An 11942-nucleotide genomic window follows, 5' to 3' on the forward strand; every position below is an offset into this window, starting at 1 on the left:
GGCGACTCATCTAGGTTTCCATTTTGTCCCCGATTTCAAAGTCAACGCGGAGTGAGAAGTCTACCGATGCCTTCCCGCACTAAATGCACCTGATGAATAGCTCAATGGTTAGATTTCCAAGGCCCAAGGTATGCAAGAAACAGTACTCCATTGCTCACTGTTGGCTATTTCATAATACATATGGCGACAGGATGACCACAACGCCTAGCACAAGTAATCCATCCGAAATACAAAATATCCAAAACCATAGTATAACAAGGAAAATATTAAAACAAATCCTTGAATTGCATGTAAACGCCAGCGTCGCCCATCCCGAGCCCATCCACAGAAGCGCCTTGTCCCTCGTTATTCCCATCATTACCGCCTCCAGCCCCAACTGGGCTATACCCAGACGGCGGAATACCAACAATTGAGGAAAAAGTGGACGATCCGCGCCCAGAGTTGGCAGCAACGTAGTCGGATTCGCTCATCGATGTCATTTGCAGCCCGTTTATCCCAAAACAGCCCTCGAATATGTTCTTAATCTCGCTCTGGAGCGCGAGGCCATTTTGCTTGTTATCCAAGCCGCTGTCGTGGCCGTACTGGAGACCAGCACCGGGAAGAACTCGGCCCGGTGCCAAGGACCCATTGTCTCCCTGCTGGACGTGCTGCGGCTGGCCGAGCTGAGGTGGCGGAGGATAGCTCGAGGACTCGGCATTGTTGCCGCCGCCGTTTTGCGAGTACATGCAGTCGTCCATGCCGGTCATGGCGGTCATCCCAGATGCAGACATGCTCGACCCGTGCATAGATATGTCGTCGGTCTGATTTCCTGAGCTGTGTTGATGCTGCTGTCGGCCGTTGGCCAAATTACTGCTACTGTTTTCATCAAGTCCTACACGCGCCGTGTAGGACTTCAATGATTTGACCGTGCGCCATAATCGTTGGGATACCCAGCTCTTGGCTGACATGTCCTTGATGAGCTCCAGAGCAATGTAAAAGTCCGAACGGACGACACTGCTAAAGTCGACTGGCGCATGTGCGGAAGCGAGGAAAAGAACCGCCATTGCCGATGTGAGGAACTGATGGTAAAAGACCTGGAGCCGCCTGTATAGATTGGTCGAGTCGTTGAGCTTCTTGAGATATTGTATCGTCTCGCGGGCGAGGTCGACGACCTTCCGAGCCAATTGCATGTTATTCTGGATACTCATGGCACTATGTAACACAGGAGTATGTAGCCAGATGCGCATCTGTGATCGTTGTGAGCCATCTTGTCGTCATGTACATAAATAAGACGCATCCGTACATACCTGGTTCACCCTCAGCCGAGTCCACACCTGCAGCTTCTGGGTATTATACGTCAAACTCGACGGGAGTGGCACCATGCATTCCGTCGAAGACTTCACCTCGCTTGGCAAACCTTCATACCAATCGATAACCTCACGGTCGAGGGCTTCAAACTCTTCGCGCTTGAGATCAAGAACGAAAGCTGGCTCGAAATAATCCACCAATCTCCAAATTCTGGCGCCCAGTTTCGAGTATGTTACCATGGCCTGAAGATACGGATATTCATCCTGTACAGTTCTTGATTAGCCTGATTTACTGGAGATATATGTCCCCCCCCCCCCCCCCCAAGGACAATACAGAGGAATATTTTGCCGTACGTACCAGTTTTGGTAGCCCAGGATCTATCATGTCATCCTGCACGGCAAAAGGCAGTCCGGTCCCAAAGCTCCATCTCCTGTCGAGCACGTACGAGGCCCAGAAAGTGGTAACTGCTATCCCGCGCTCTTCTTCGGGAATCCTCATCAAGCCTTCGCGTCGATGAAGTCCCAGTTCAAGACAAAGTCGTGTAACCTGCCCCACGACGCGCCATGCGAATATCTCTTCGTTGTTGAGGAACCGGTATCCAGCATATAGACAAAGGACCGGAAGATTTGCCAATTGGCTGGGCTCGCTCATCAGCTTCCGATCCAGAATGTGCCGGATGGTCTCGAAAAGCTCCATGGCCTTGGGGCTATGTCCATGCCCTTCAATAACCATGGCACAGCACATGATAATTTTGAGTTTGAGTGTTGCTATGTCCGTCAGATCCGCATCCTGCATGAGCGCTGCACTGTTATCCTTTCGTTTGGTAGCTTCCATCCAGGCCGCCAAGTCGCGAGCATGTTCCATGACGGTCTCCATATTTGTGACTGGATACATTATTCCAATCTCTTCCTCGTGTACTCTGCAGAGGCGCAAAATCTCGTTCTTGTCATATAACCAGAGCGGGTCCGTCGCCCGCTTGGGAGCCGAGGGATCCAGGGACAGCGAGGCTGGAACCATGCCGGGAGGCGACATGTCGAGCGCCTCGTCACCAGCAGCGCCGTTGTCATCATTTCCGTCATTGTTGTAACCCATGCTGTGCATCGACGTCTTTGCAACATTGACGCCATAAAGACTGCTCGTAGGACCACGGAAACCGGGCGGTGGGTAAGGCGGCAGCGACTGTCGTTGCAGAGCTGGGTCGTTGTTTGAGGACGTCGAATTCGAGACGGACGGGGCCAGCAGACTGGTCACCGCGGGACCGTTGCGCGGATCGGTGGACGGGGACATGTGGTGACGAGCATCTTGCTGCAGTGTGTCTTGCCGTAACGAGTTCATATTGTCGAAGAGTGTATTTACTTGTTCCTGCAGCTTCGCTATCTGTTCCGTCATTCGCTTGTAGTCGTCGGACTCCTTGAAACTGCTGGAGCAGCAGTTTGGAGAATAGAGACATGCTAGGTTCAGATGCCCGCATCGCTGGCATGGTTGTTGGCCGTTACATTTTATCTTGCGTCGTTTGCATTCGTTGCTACAAGGAAAGGGAGTATCGCTGTCAGCCCGGATTGGAACTTGCTGTAGGATTCAGGAAGGTTTCTTTACCATGCTATGGATATATACTGGATCTCATCGTTAGCACTGTACAGGGGAGGACGATCGGGATCGAGGCGCACTAACTCTGTTCCTCTTGCTTCTCTGTTGCTTCGGACCGGATTCTTCGTCTTCGGGGCGTCGCTTGTTGTTTGCTCGAGTGCCGCCGGGTGAGGAAACACTGGGCGATTGAGACGCGGCATCGGCGGGATTGTTGTCCACGCGCGGCCCTGCTTGCGGCGTCAGCAAGGAACCCACGGACGTACCACCTGCAGCTATGCGCGGTGGTTGCCGTAGGAATTGACGTAAATCGCTGACTTGATCTTCCAACAAGTCCATGTCTGTGTTCAAGCGGCTTCGGTGCGAAGCATGGTATAGGTCCATCTAAAGTCCCGACGAGAGAGAAAGAAAAAAAAAAAAAAAATGAATCCCACTCAACAACGCAGTCGGTCGCGGCTGGATGCGGTTCAGTGCCCGCAGTCGGCCTGGCCCGCAGTTTCCAACCTGCCAAGTTGTGAACATCCCCACGGCCCCGCTGAGAACTTCCGCTCACGTGATTGCATGTAAAGTGCCATCTGGCTTGTATCTAAGGTACCTAGCTTCAAAGAAGAGGCTAGGGAAATACCAGTAGTAACGACGGGGGTTAGGTAGAGTAACAGTTGCTGTCGCTTAACAAAATTGGCCACACATATAAGAAATAAACGTATGTCGTCGTGGATGACGATCGAAACGGCACTGACAACAAACGCCAAGAGATTCTTCTGACCAGCATAAAATTTGATTGAGCGATCTTCGACTTGGCCCGTTTTTTGATTTTTCGCAGCTCGGACTCGATCATGATCCCTGCCTTGCCCCCTAGTTGACAACTTGACTAATTCCAGAGATTCCGATTGGCTAACATCACTCATGTAGGGCAAGGTCTGCCTACGAGGTAGTTGCTGTTGCACTAAAACATCGTCAAAAACGAAGGCCTCCGTCAATGACTAATGCCAGTGACTTCGGTAAATATAGCCTGCAACAGTTGCCAGCTTTGGTCACTTCAATACCTGTACTGGGGATCTTGCCTAGTAGTATACCGTACCTAGGTAAGGTATGTTTGATACCCGACGTTGCGTGTATCACAAGGGAAGCCTACAAAGTATCATTAGTGCCATACCGTGAAGGTTACAAGTCCGTCAGATTAAAACCGCTAAAACTACCTCAACTACCTACGCGTTGTTCCTATTAACCGCGGTCATAATGCGTCCTCGGCAACTTCCGAATCCTACACGCTTACCCTTGTCACCGCAAACGCCCCGCAGCGTAACGGTGTCGCCGTCCTTCAAAAACCTCCTCGCGTCCATGCCGTAGAGCAGGACATCCTTCTTTCCACCCTCTGTCATCTCCAACAAACTCCCCTTCTCGCCTGCAGATGGCCCGCTGATGGTGCCCGATCCCAGCATGTCTCCTGCCCTCATGGAGCAGCCGCCCAGGGTGTGGTGAGCAATCATTTGAGGGAATGACCAGATGAGATGCTTGGAGCTGGTGCGACAGACTGTCGTGGTGTCGCCTTCAGGAGCTATTTTTGCCAGATTCAAGTCAGTGAGACTGTTTGGGGGGTTGGGGAGGTTAAAAGCATTGAAAACAATGGCAAAGGGTATCTGTTGCTCACTGGTCAGGTCCACCTCGAGGTTGATATCCAGCACGGTATCCTCCCTATCCTCGGTAATATAGTCCTGCAGCTTAACGCCAGTGGACACGCTGGGCTTTGTCCGGTAAGGCTCTAGGGCGTCGGCCAGCACCACCCACGGGCTGATGGACGAGCAAAAATTCTTGCTGTTGAACGGGCCAAGAGGCACGTACTCCCAGGCCTGGATATCCCGCGCGCTCCAATCGTTGAGAAGCACGTACCCAAAGATTCGATCAGCGGCGTTCTTGATGGGTACCGATTCTCCAATCGGGTTTGTCGGCCCACCGATGAAGCAACCAAGCTCCAATTCCATATCAAGCCTCCTGGAGGGAGCCGTCGTGGGCACTTTGGGCTCTGCGGTGGGGTCCAACAGGATCTGGCCCCAGGGCCTAGTGACGGGCGTCCCCGAGACGACCACGGTCGAAGCTCTGCCATGGTATCCGACCGGCAGGTGGGTGTAATTGGGCTGCAGCGCATTTTCGGGACTCCTGAACAGGCACCCGACCATGTACGCGTGGTGGTAGCCGGCGTAGAAGTCAGTATAGTCGCCTATCTCCATGGGCAAGTGCATCTTGACTAAGCGTTGGGACAAGAGTGCCTTTTCTCGCAGCTCGGCATTGTCCCGGAGAAAGCCTGGTGTCGAAGTTTCTGTGGACATTAAGCCTTGGATGGTTTCCCGGACCTGGCGGTGCACTGGCCTGCCAAGAGCTGCGAAGGCATTCAACGTGGGGCGCGAGAAGATGCCCTTTTCGGCTTCCTTGAGCATTGGGAAGACATCATAAAAGTCGGGTTGTTGCTCGAGAGCCTTGAGATCAAGCACTGATGACCCAATTGCAACTGCTGTCCTGGGAGTTGTGTCGTTCTGGGTGCTGATGATTCCAAAGGGGATGTTGGCCAACGAAAACTCGCTGTCCTCGTCGACATCTGGCACCCACGTTCCTGACATTGTGGTCGTATTCGAAACTTGCTGATCAGCAATCAAGATGCAGCCTGATAAGTTATCAAGGGAAAAAAAATCGAATACGTCAAAATTTGCAGATAATTTATGCTTGATTTCGAAATCTTAATGTCACACCAAGCGTGTATGACGGTAGTCTTTTGTGCAAGTACCTCTTTAATCTGCGCGGGGTTGCTAGCAAACAAGCCGATGCAGGCCGAGCCAAGGCGGAAGGCCCGGGCCCCACTTCTACCCATCTAGGCCCCATTTCACCCACTTCAAGCCGGACCTTTACGAAGTCAATCGTTGATATACCAGCGATTTATATACTAGGAGGAAATTTTCGTGGTCAAGGTCAATCAACTGTCTGAAGTCCACCATCAAGCAACTTTTCGGTGTCAGCAGGCAGGCAGGTAGGAGGATACTGTTTATCTTATGTCCCTTCTGTGTCCTAGCTTCTATGCTACATATTTGATCTTGAAAACCCAGCAGATGTCCTCATTGTCCAATACCGTCTGGTCAACTTTGATCTTCAAGCTCTTTTCACCGCCTTGTCCTCCCGGAGATCCTGTGATCTTAAAGTCAAGCTTCTCGCCTCCCCCGACACCGAGCAAGCTAACCTCATCACCCTCAAGAACAGGCACCGCCGCGGGTATGGTCACATAGCCATCGCCACCAATCTTGGGCTTTTCCAGAAACAGCGTATAGAAGGCATCCTTTGCCCGCGTAAACCTCACGTCCGGAGTAGCACCGTCACCGCTGCCCACGATCTGGCTCAAGGGATACCAGTACGTCGTGTTGTAAATGCTGGTTTCGTGTCGTTTGATCCACCGCCCGGCGATTCTCAGGTTATCGGCCATGATTGGCGCAATGGTTCCATCGGGCTTGGGTCCGATGTTGAGCAGAAAGTTCCCGTGCTTCGAGACCATGTCCACGAGCGTGTGCACAATCGTCGTCGCGTTCATGTACTCCTCGTCCTTAGTGGCGCGGTTATACCCATAGCTGTATGGATCCATGCCCCTGTTCGACTCCCACTTGAAGTCCTGCGCGCTGCTAAAAGTCTGGTACTCTGGCGTGTCAAAGTCGGCCGCGTGCGCCGTCCCGCAGCGGCTGTTGATGGCGACCTGGCGGTTCTGCTTGCGAGCTTCGTTCCACCAGCGCGCGGCAAACTCTGCGGTGCCGTTGGACGCCCCACAGTCGCACCACATGATGTCGGTGCCGTACTTGTACGCCAGCGTCTCCATCTGCGGGACTTGGAGGTCTGATATATAGTCGTTGACGGGTATGTAGCCTGTGTATGGCTCCTTGACGCCAGTGTAGGGGTTAAGGGCCAGACCGCCCGTCCACGAGGTCGTGCCGGGATTCTCCGTCCTGTTGAACTGGTCGAAGCCGTACTTGGCCCAGTCCGGATGGAACCACTCGGGCAACGAGAAGTACGTGCCTCGCTTCATGGTTGGGTGGTACTTTGCGGCAGCCTCGAAAAGTTCGCCCAGCAGGTCGCGCTTGGGGCCGTAGTGCAAGGATGTGCGGTTCGACGTCTTGCCCGCGTCAAAGATTGCAAATCCATCGTGGTGTTTGGTGGTAAGGACAAAGTACTTTGCTCCTGCGTCGGCGATGAGATCGACAATCTCTTTGGGGTCGTATTTATCTGCCGTGAAATCCGGGAAGGTATCATCGTAGGCCCAGTCTTTGCCGTAGGTTCTCAACCGATGTTCTCTGAATCCCGAACGGTCCGCTGGGGGAGGATGTGTAGAGTACCACCAGAACCATTCCGCGTAGCTCTCATAGGGGGTCGAGTTTCCTATGATTGGAGTTACGGTTAGCAATGAAGTTCCATAAAAGAGCTTACTTTAGGAGAAGAAGCAACATACCCCAGCCTGTGACCGCGTAGGGTCCCCAATGTAAAAAGATGCCAAACTTGGACTCATCAAACCACTCAGGCGACTCATGCTTGGCCAAGCTTGAAGAGTCGGATGTCCACTCGGTCAAGCCCACCTCAACATTGGAGAAAGTCTTGCTCTGCTCTGTCTTGCCATCTTTAACATGCGCAACCACATCTACAGGCTTTGCCGTTCCACCCTTGACACCAACATAGGCTTTTTGCTGATCACCCGGACACAAGCGCTGAACAACTCCCGGACGCACAGTTGTGAATCCATCGCCGGTGAGCTCAACCGTCAACCCCTTGCCTGAGACGCACTCGGAGCCGGCATTGTTGAGTGTGACCTCGACGACCTGCGTGTCATTGTCCCACCACTTCTGGGTGGGGCGCAAGCTCTGGACCTCGACGGCCGAGCCGCTGTACAGACTGATGGAGAATATGTGCAGCCTGCTCTCGGAGACGTTGGTCGTGGTCGGGAGGGTGATGGAGGCGAGCTGTTTGCCGGGGGTGAGGGCGGCGGAACGCTCAAAGATGTGCGTCGTGTTGTAGTTGACCCCTCCATGCCCCGTGTACCGGTTCGGCAGGATGATTTCTCCGCGGTTGATGGTCAGGAAGTTGAAGAAGGACAGGGACCGCAGCTCGTACAGGGACGTGGTGTTATCCGTGTAGGTGAAGGTCACATTCTTGGACACACTGGCGGTCTCCAAGTCACCCGCCACCAGGAATGAAGCACTGAAAAAGGATCCTTTGTCGGCAGACGGTGCGGGGATCGTCTGCCCGGCGCAGATGACATTGTCAGGATTCCCGGCCCCAGTGTATCCGGGGAAGCTGTACTCGATGCCGGTTTGGGCAGACGTGTAGACCTTGCTTTTGAAGCCTGGGTCTGGGTAGGAGTCGTTTTTGACATCAAAGGCCGCCTCCAATGGTTTGCGTCCGAATCCCTTGTTGTTCATGAGCGTGCTGAGATCCAAAGGCATAGATTTGCCATTGAGGCCTGCTGCTTCAACCGCCTGTGAGGTGCAGAGTCCGATCACAACGGATCGAGCCCAGCCTACCATCTTGAACGAGAGTGAATGAAATTCACGAATTCAATGGGTGACCCGTGAAAAGTCAAGACCATGAAAGGGGACAGGGACACGACCCCAAGTAAGCTTTTTGAAGCATTTTCTTTTTTATTCGGCTTCGGGCCTCTTCGGGGTGGTCTTGACCGTCTTGAGTACCCTATTCCCTGTTCAATGTCCCCACGAAAGCACAGTGACATCAGAGGAGCCATCAATCGAGTGAATTTAGGAACATTTCGAGGTAACGTTTCTCGCCTCTTATCAACAAACGTGATGGGTTGATGGTAACGAGGGACGGTCTTGGACTCCACTTCCCCGCGCTCGACTCCTCCAACTGCGGGGGATGTAGGCTTGGAGCTTCCCACACAGAATTTGGCACAACGGTCACGCGAAAGTCAAGTAGACATCGGACCGTGCGCCGCCTAGTCTGAAATTCATGAAGGAAGAAAAGTTTAATCAGATGGGCGTGATTTGGAGTGTTTAAAAAGTCTAAAATTGACAATAGGGATGCGTCTTGGTGTACCTAGATAAGGTGTGGAGAAAGGGAAAACGCGCTATGTGGGGTGAGGCAATTGTACATGGATTCTAAATCTGGAAATCTTCAATTTGACATTACTTCAACCTCGAAAAAGATTCTAATCAAGAGAGCAGAGAGAAATGTGGTTCCGAGAGTGTGGTCCTGACTTGGCGTACCTGAGCTAATTGATATCATCTTATCTTAATTTCTCACCTTTCTTTCAACAATCTCGTCACTCCGATGACGGTCTCCTAATGTTACGGTACATGAAGTTATTAGCACCTGAATACTGGGTCTGATAAACCCCCTTGATATATTAATTGCTGGCTCCACCTAACCGCTTAACTGGGTATATATCGAGGGAGCGGCTCAAGCGAGCATCGAGTTATACGAGGCGTTGTATTTCGTTATTGACGGAATCGCTTATTAAAAGTAAAAAAAATCTAGAAAAAGGGAAGATTCTAGTGTCAGGAGTTAAACCTGATCCTTCGATTGAAGGTCTCCACAAGGAATAAGTACAGGTGCTTATACAAGCGGCCAGTATAGAGAGAAGGGTGGGCAACACTATAACACATCAGCTGGAAAATTTTTTATGTGAATGATTTCCGGTTGGTTAGGTATTAAAGAGCTACAGACGCAGTTGGCGGGTTCGATGTTTTGCGGTGACTCTCATGCCTGATCTAAGCTAGGTAGGTAAGTAGGTACCTACCTGAAGGGGAATGAACGGATAGAAATTGCCCAGTATTAAGTGAAGGATTATGGTAGGTCAAAGAAATGGGACATCTTTGGCTTACGACCTTATGCTGTGGAATCACTCCTAAAAAAAACAGGCATTTGGAATGGTATAATACTTTTACTTCTTCACTATGGAACGCGATAACCCCACTCGCAGGCTTTTGATACAACAGCAGCATTCTGAGCTGGCTGAAAAAGAGGGGGCACAGTCAGTGTGTCACCCGAAAAGGCTGCGTCTCTGGCCCAGTTGGCTGTTGCTGTCAACGTAGTCAAGAGGGAGACCTGGCTTTCATGCTGACATTCTCAAATTCCTACCTGTGTACACTATCCACTCTGTGCTACAATGGCAAGTGAATTATCTTGGACTGATGCCGCTTCTTGATTGTTGCAGGAGATGTGATCATTTCGATCTCAATTAAAGGCTCCTTTGTCTGTGGGATGGAATGCCAAGTGTGTCATTGCATTTGCACTATTGTGCACAAGACCATGCCGGTTAATATATGCTCAAACCATACGAATGAGCCGGGCACTTATATTGGGCTTGTATAATCCCCAAACAAACGAAAAGGGCAATCAAAAGCTGCCGTCGGAGCGCAGTCACGTAGGTAGGTATGTAGGGCTGAAATCTTCTTCGAACAGGTCTTGACTGACTATAGCTCAGTTCACCAAGGTCAACAAGGGCGGAAGCTGCAAAGAGCCCGGGCAAGATACCCGACAGGGCCGGAAAAACAAGGCCGTTCCTTTTTCGGAGTAAGACTAAGATGTGTGCTTGCAGCAGCAAAACACCCAGGCAGACTATGTCTGTCTTTTCTTTTACACACACGTAGAGAAGACATGTGCTATCTGATGGATTGTTTGCAAGACAGAGTGCGGAGAACTCACTGCCTTGCTCTCTGTCTGCCCTGTCATATTCGGCCGGAAACAAAATTGATCACCGTAGCCAAGCTTATCCTGACGTGTAAAACCATTCATCCAAGGGCAAGCGAAACTGGAACTGTACGAGTAATAATTCTCGTCACCCTATAGGCAGCAGACCCATCCTCGACGAGGATGGTCTCGATCACTTTCCCAAAAAGAAGAACTCATCATAAAGATTATTACGGGACTTGCCGGCCTTATTCCCAGCCTGGAGTCTTCCCCCTGAGGTCCTTTCAAGACTTGGAGGACCTGCTAGAGGAGAGGACTTCACGTCTTCTACATTGCTGCCGTAGGTCTACGAGTCCAAAAAGATAGAGCCAGATGATGTTGCCAAAGCTCAAAAGGTCAGGTGCCACAGACGGCGAGCGATATGGGTCGTAACCGGGACCCCCTCGTGCAAAATTCGACGGGTGATATTCAGCATGCGGGGACCAGAGCCGGGAGTCGATGGGTATGAGCAGGAACTAAAAAGGTCAAGAAAGTGATGGTCGTGCTCTTCGCTGTGATACAGAAGACCGTGGTGTCATCTCTCGTGACGCCTTGAGAGAACGCGGGCGGTCCGCACTGCTGATGAAAAGAAACGTGACTTCGACGCAACGGTCAAATCGCGTACTGTACACCCCCAGTGGTAATGAGGGCGATGCTATCAATCATCAACTAGGCCGATGCGGCTTATGTTGTAGTCAAAAACTGTGGCATCAAGCTAGACACGGTGCTCTCGCTTGGATATGCTTTTACGTACCCGCTCCGAGAACCCATGCAATACCGGGCGTGATAGATCCCAGCCCAACTGCCATCAACTCCTGTGGTGGCCGACTGGTACTATAGGGGCAGCTGGCGAGAAACGCAACCTTGAGATTGTGCACTCGGGACGGAGTAAAAACATATCGAAGTAATTCCGCCTCGAGGGGTCAGGTAGAAGTCGCATTGTGCCTCTGACATGTGCCATAGCATTGGACTGCTCCAACAGGACCATGGGCCCTGCAAGCTCTAGTCATATCAGAACGGACAGACAAATGTGAAAGAGAGCGTGATTGTGAGGCACGGCAGTGTCTGTCACACAACTGGCATAAGACTCAGGGGCCACTTAGAAGTGCCGTACTTGCCATTTCAGAGGCTGTAAGGCAACTCGAACACACAAGAAATCCAACAATTTCACCAAGTCCAAAATTTTATGTATATCACATAGATCTCTTGGGGTTGATCAACAGCTGGGTACTTTAATGCCACTGCGGCTATAGCAGAATCGACTTGCCCAAGAACAAAGGCTGCCATTTGCTCTGCCCAGGGCGGGCGCATTCCTATTTTCTTTTCTTCCTTTTTTGCCGTCTATACGGCAGCATTAACCCTTC

General features: G+C 51.5%; 4 protein-coding genes across 4 annotated transcripts; 1 reads left to right on the forward strand and 3 right to left on the reverse strand.

Annotated features, from left to right (window-relative positions):
- Window positions 1–133: 133 nt before the first annotated feature.
- On the reverse strand, window positions 134–3317 carry PgNI_09030 (uncharacterized protein). The gene is made up of 5 exons (XM_031129020.1): window positions 2959–3317; window positions 2884–2900; window positions 1645–2812; window positions 1287–1550; window positions 134–1226 (listed from the first exon to the last, which is right to left on the reverse strand). The coding sequence occupies exons 1-5, from the start codon at window positions 3253–3255 to the stop codon at window positions 267–269; spliced, it is 2706 nt and encodes a 901-aa protein (XP_030978615.1). The 5' UTR covers window positions 3256–3317; the 3' UTR covers window positions 134–266.
- A 671-nt stretch (window positions 3318–3988) lies between these two features.
- Window positions 3989–5589, reverse strand: PgNI_09031 (uncharacterized protein). Its single transcript, XM_031129021.1, has 2 exons — window positions 4523–5589; window positions 3989–4429 (listed from the first exon to the last, which is right to left on the reverse strand). The coding sequence occupies exons 1-2, from the start codon at window positions 5484–5486 to the stop codon at window positions 4080–4082; spliced, it is 1314 nt and encodes a 437-aa protein (XP_030978614.1). The 5' UTR covers window positions 5487–5589; the 3' UTR covers window positions 3989–4079.
- A 293-nt stretch (window positions 5590–5882) lies between these two features.
- PgNI_09032 (uncharacterized protein) lies at window positions 5883–8417 on the reverse strand (the record flags this gene model as incomplete). Its single annotated transcript, XM_031129022.1, has 2 exons — window positions 5883–7278; window positions 7349–8417. 2 exons carry the CDS (start codon window positions 8415–8417, stop codon window positions 5936–5938), a joined length of 2412 nt encoding a protein of 803 aa, XP_030978617.1. The 3' UTR covers window positions 5883–5935.
- Window positions 8418–10189: 1772 nt separating this feature from the next.
- On the forward strand, window positions 10190–10426 carry PgNI_09033 (uncharacterized protein; the record flags this gene model as incomplete). The annotated part of the gene is made up of 2 exons (XM_031129023.1): window positions 10190–10277; window positions 10329–10426. 2 exons carry the CDS (start codon window positions 10190–10192, stop codon window positions 10424–10426), a joined length of 186 nt encoding a protein of 61 aa, XP_030978616.1.
- Window positions 10427–11942: the final 1516 nt, after the last annotated feature.

Source organism: Pyricularia grisea (assembly GCF_004355905.1).
Source record: "Pyricularia grisea strain NI907 chromosome V map unlocalized Pyricularia_grisea_NI907_Scaffold_6, whole genome shotgun sequence".
Classification (NCBI taxonomy): Eukaryota; Fungi; Ascomycota; class Sordariomycetes; order Magnaporthales; family Pyriculariaceae; genus Pyricularia; species Pyricularia grisea.

Coding starts and splice junctions, on each gene's coding strand:
- PgNI_09030 (XM_031129020.1), bottom strand. CDS start 3,255: ATGGACCTATACCATGCTTCGCACCGAAGCCGCTTGAACACAGACATG. Junction 1,551..1,644: donor ATCCTGGGCTACCAAAACTG/GTACGTACGGCA, acceptor AGAACTGTACAG/GATGAATATCCGTATCTTCA. Junction 1,227..1,286: donor CTCGGCTGAGGGTGAACCAG/GTATGTACGGAT, acceptor CAACGATCACAG/ATGCGCATCTGGCTACATAC.
- PgNI_09031 (XM_031129021.1), bottom strand. CDS start 5,486: ATGTCAGGAACGTGGGTGCCAGATGTCGACGAGGACAGCGAGTTTTCG. Junction 4,430..4,522: donor CCTCGAGGTGGACCTGACCA/GTGAGCAACAGA, acceptor TGGCAAAAATAG/CTCCTGAAGGCGACACCACG.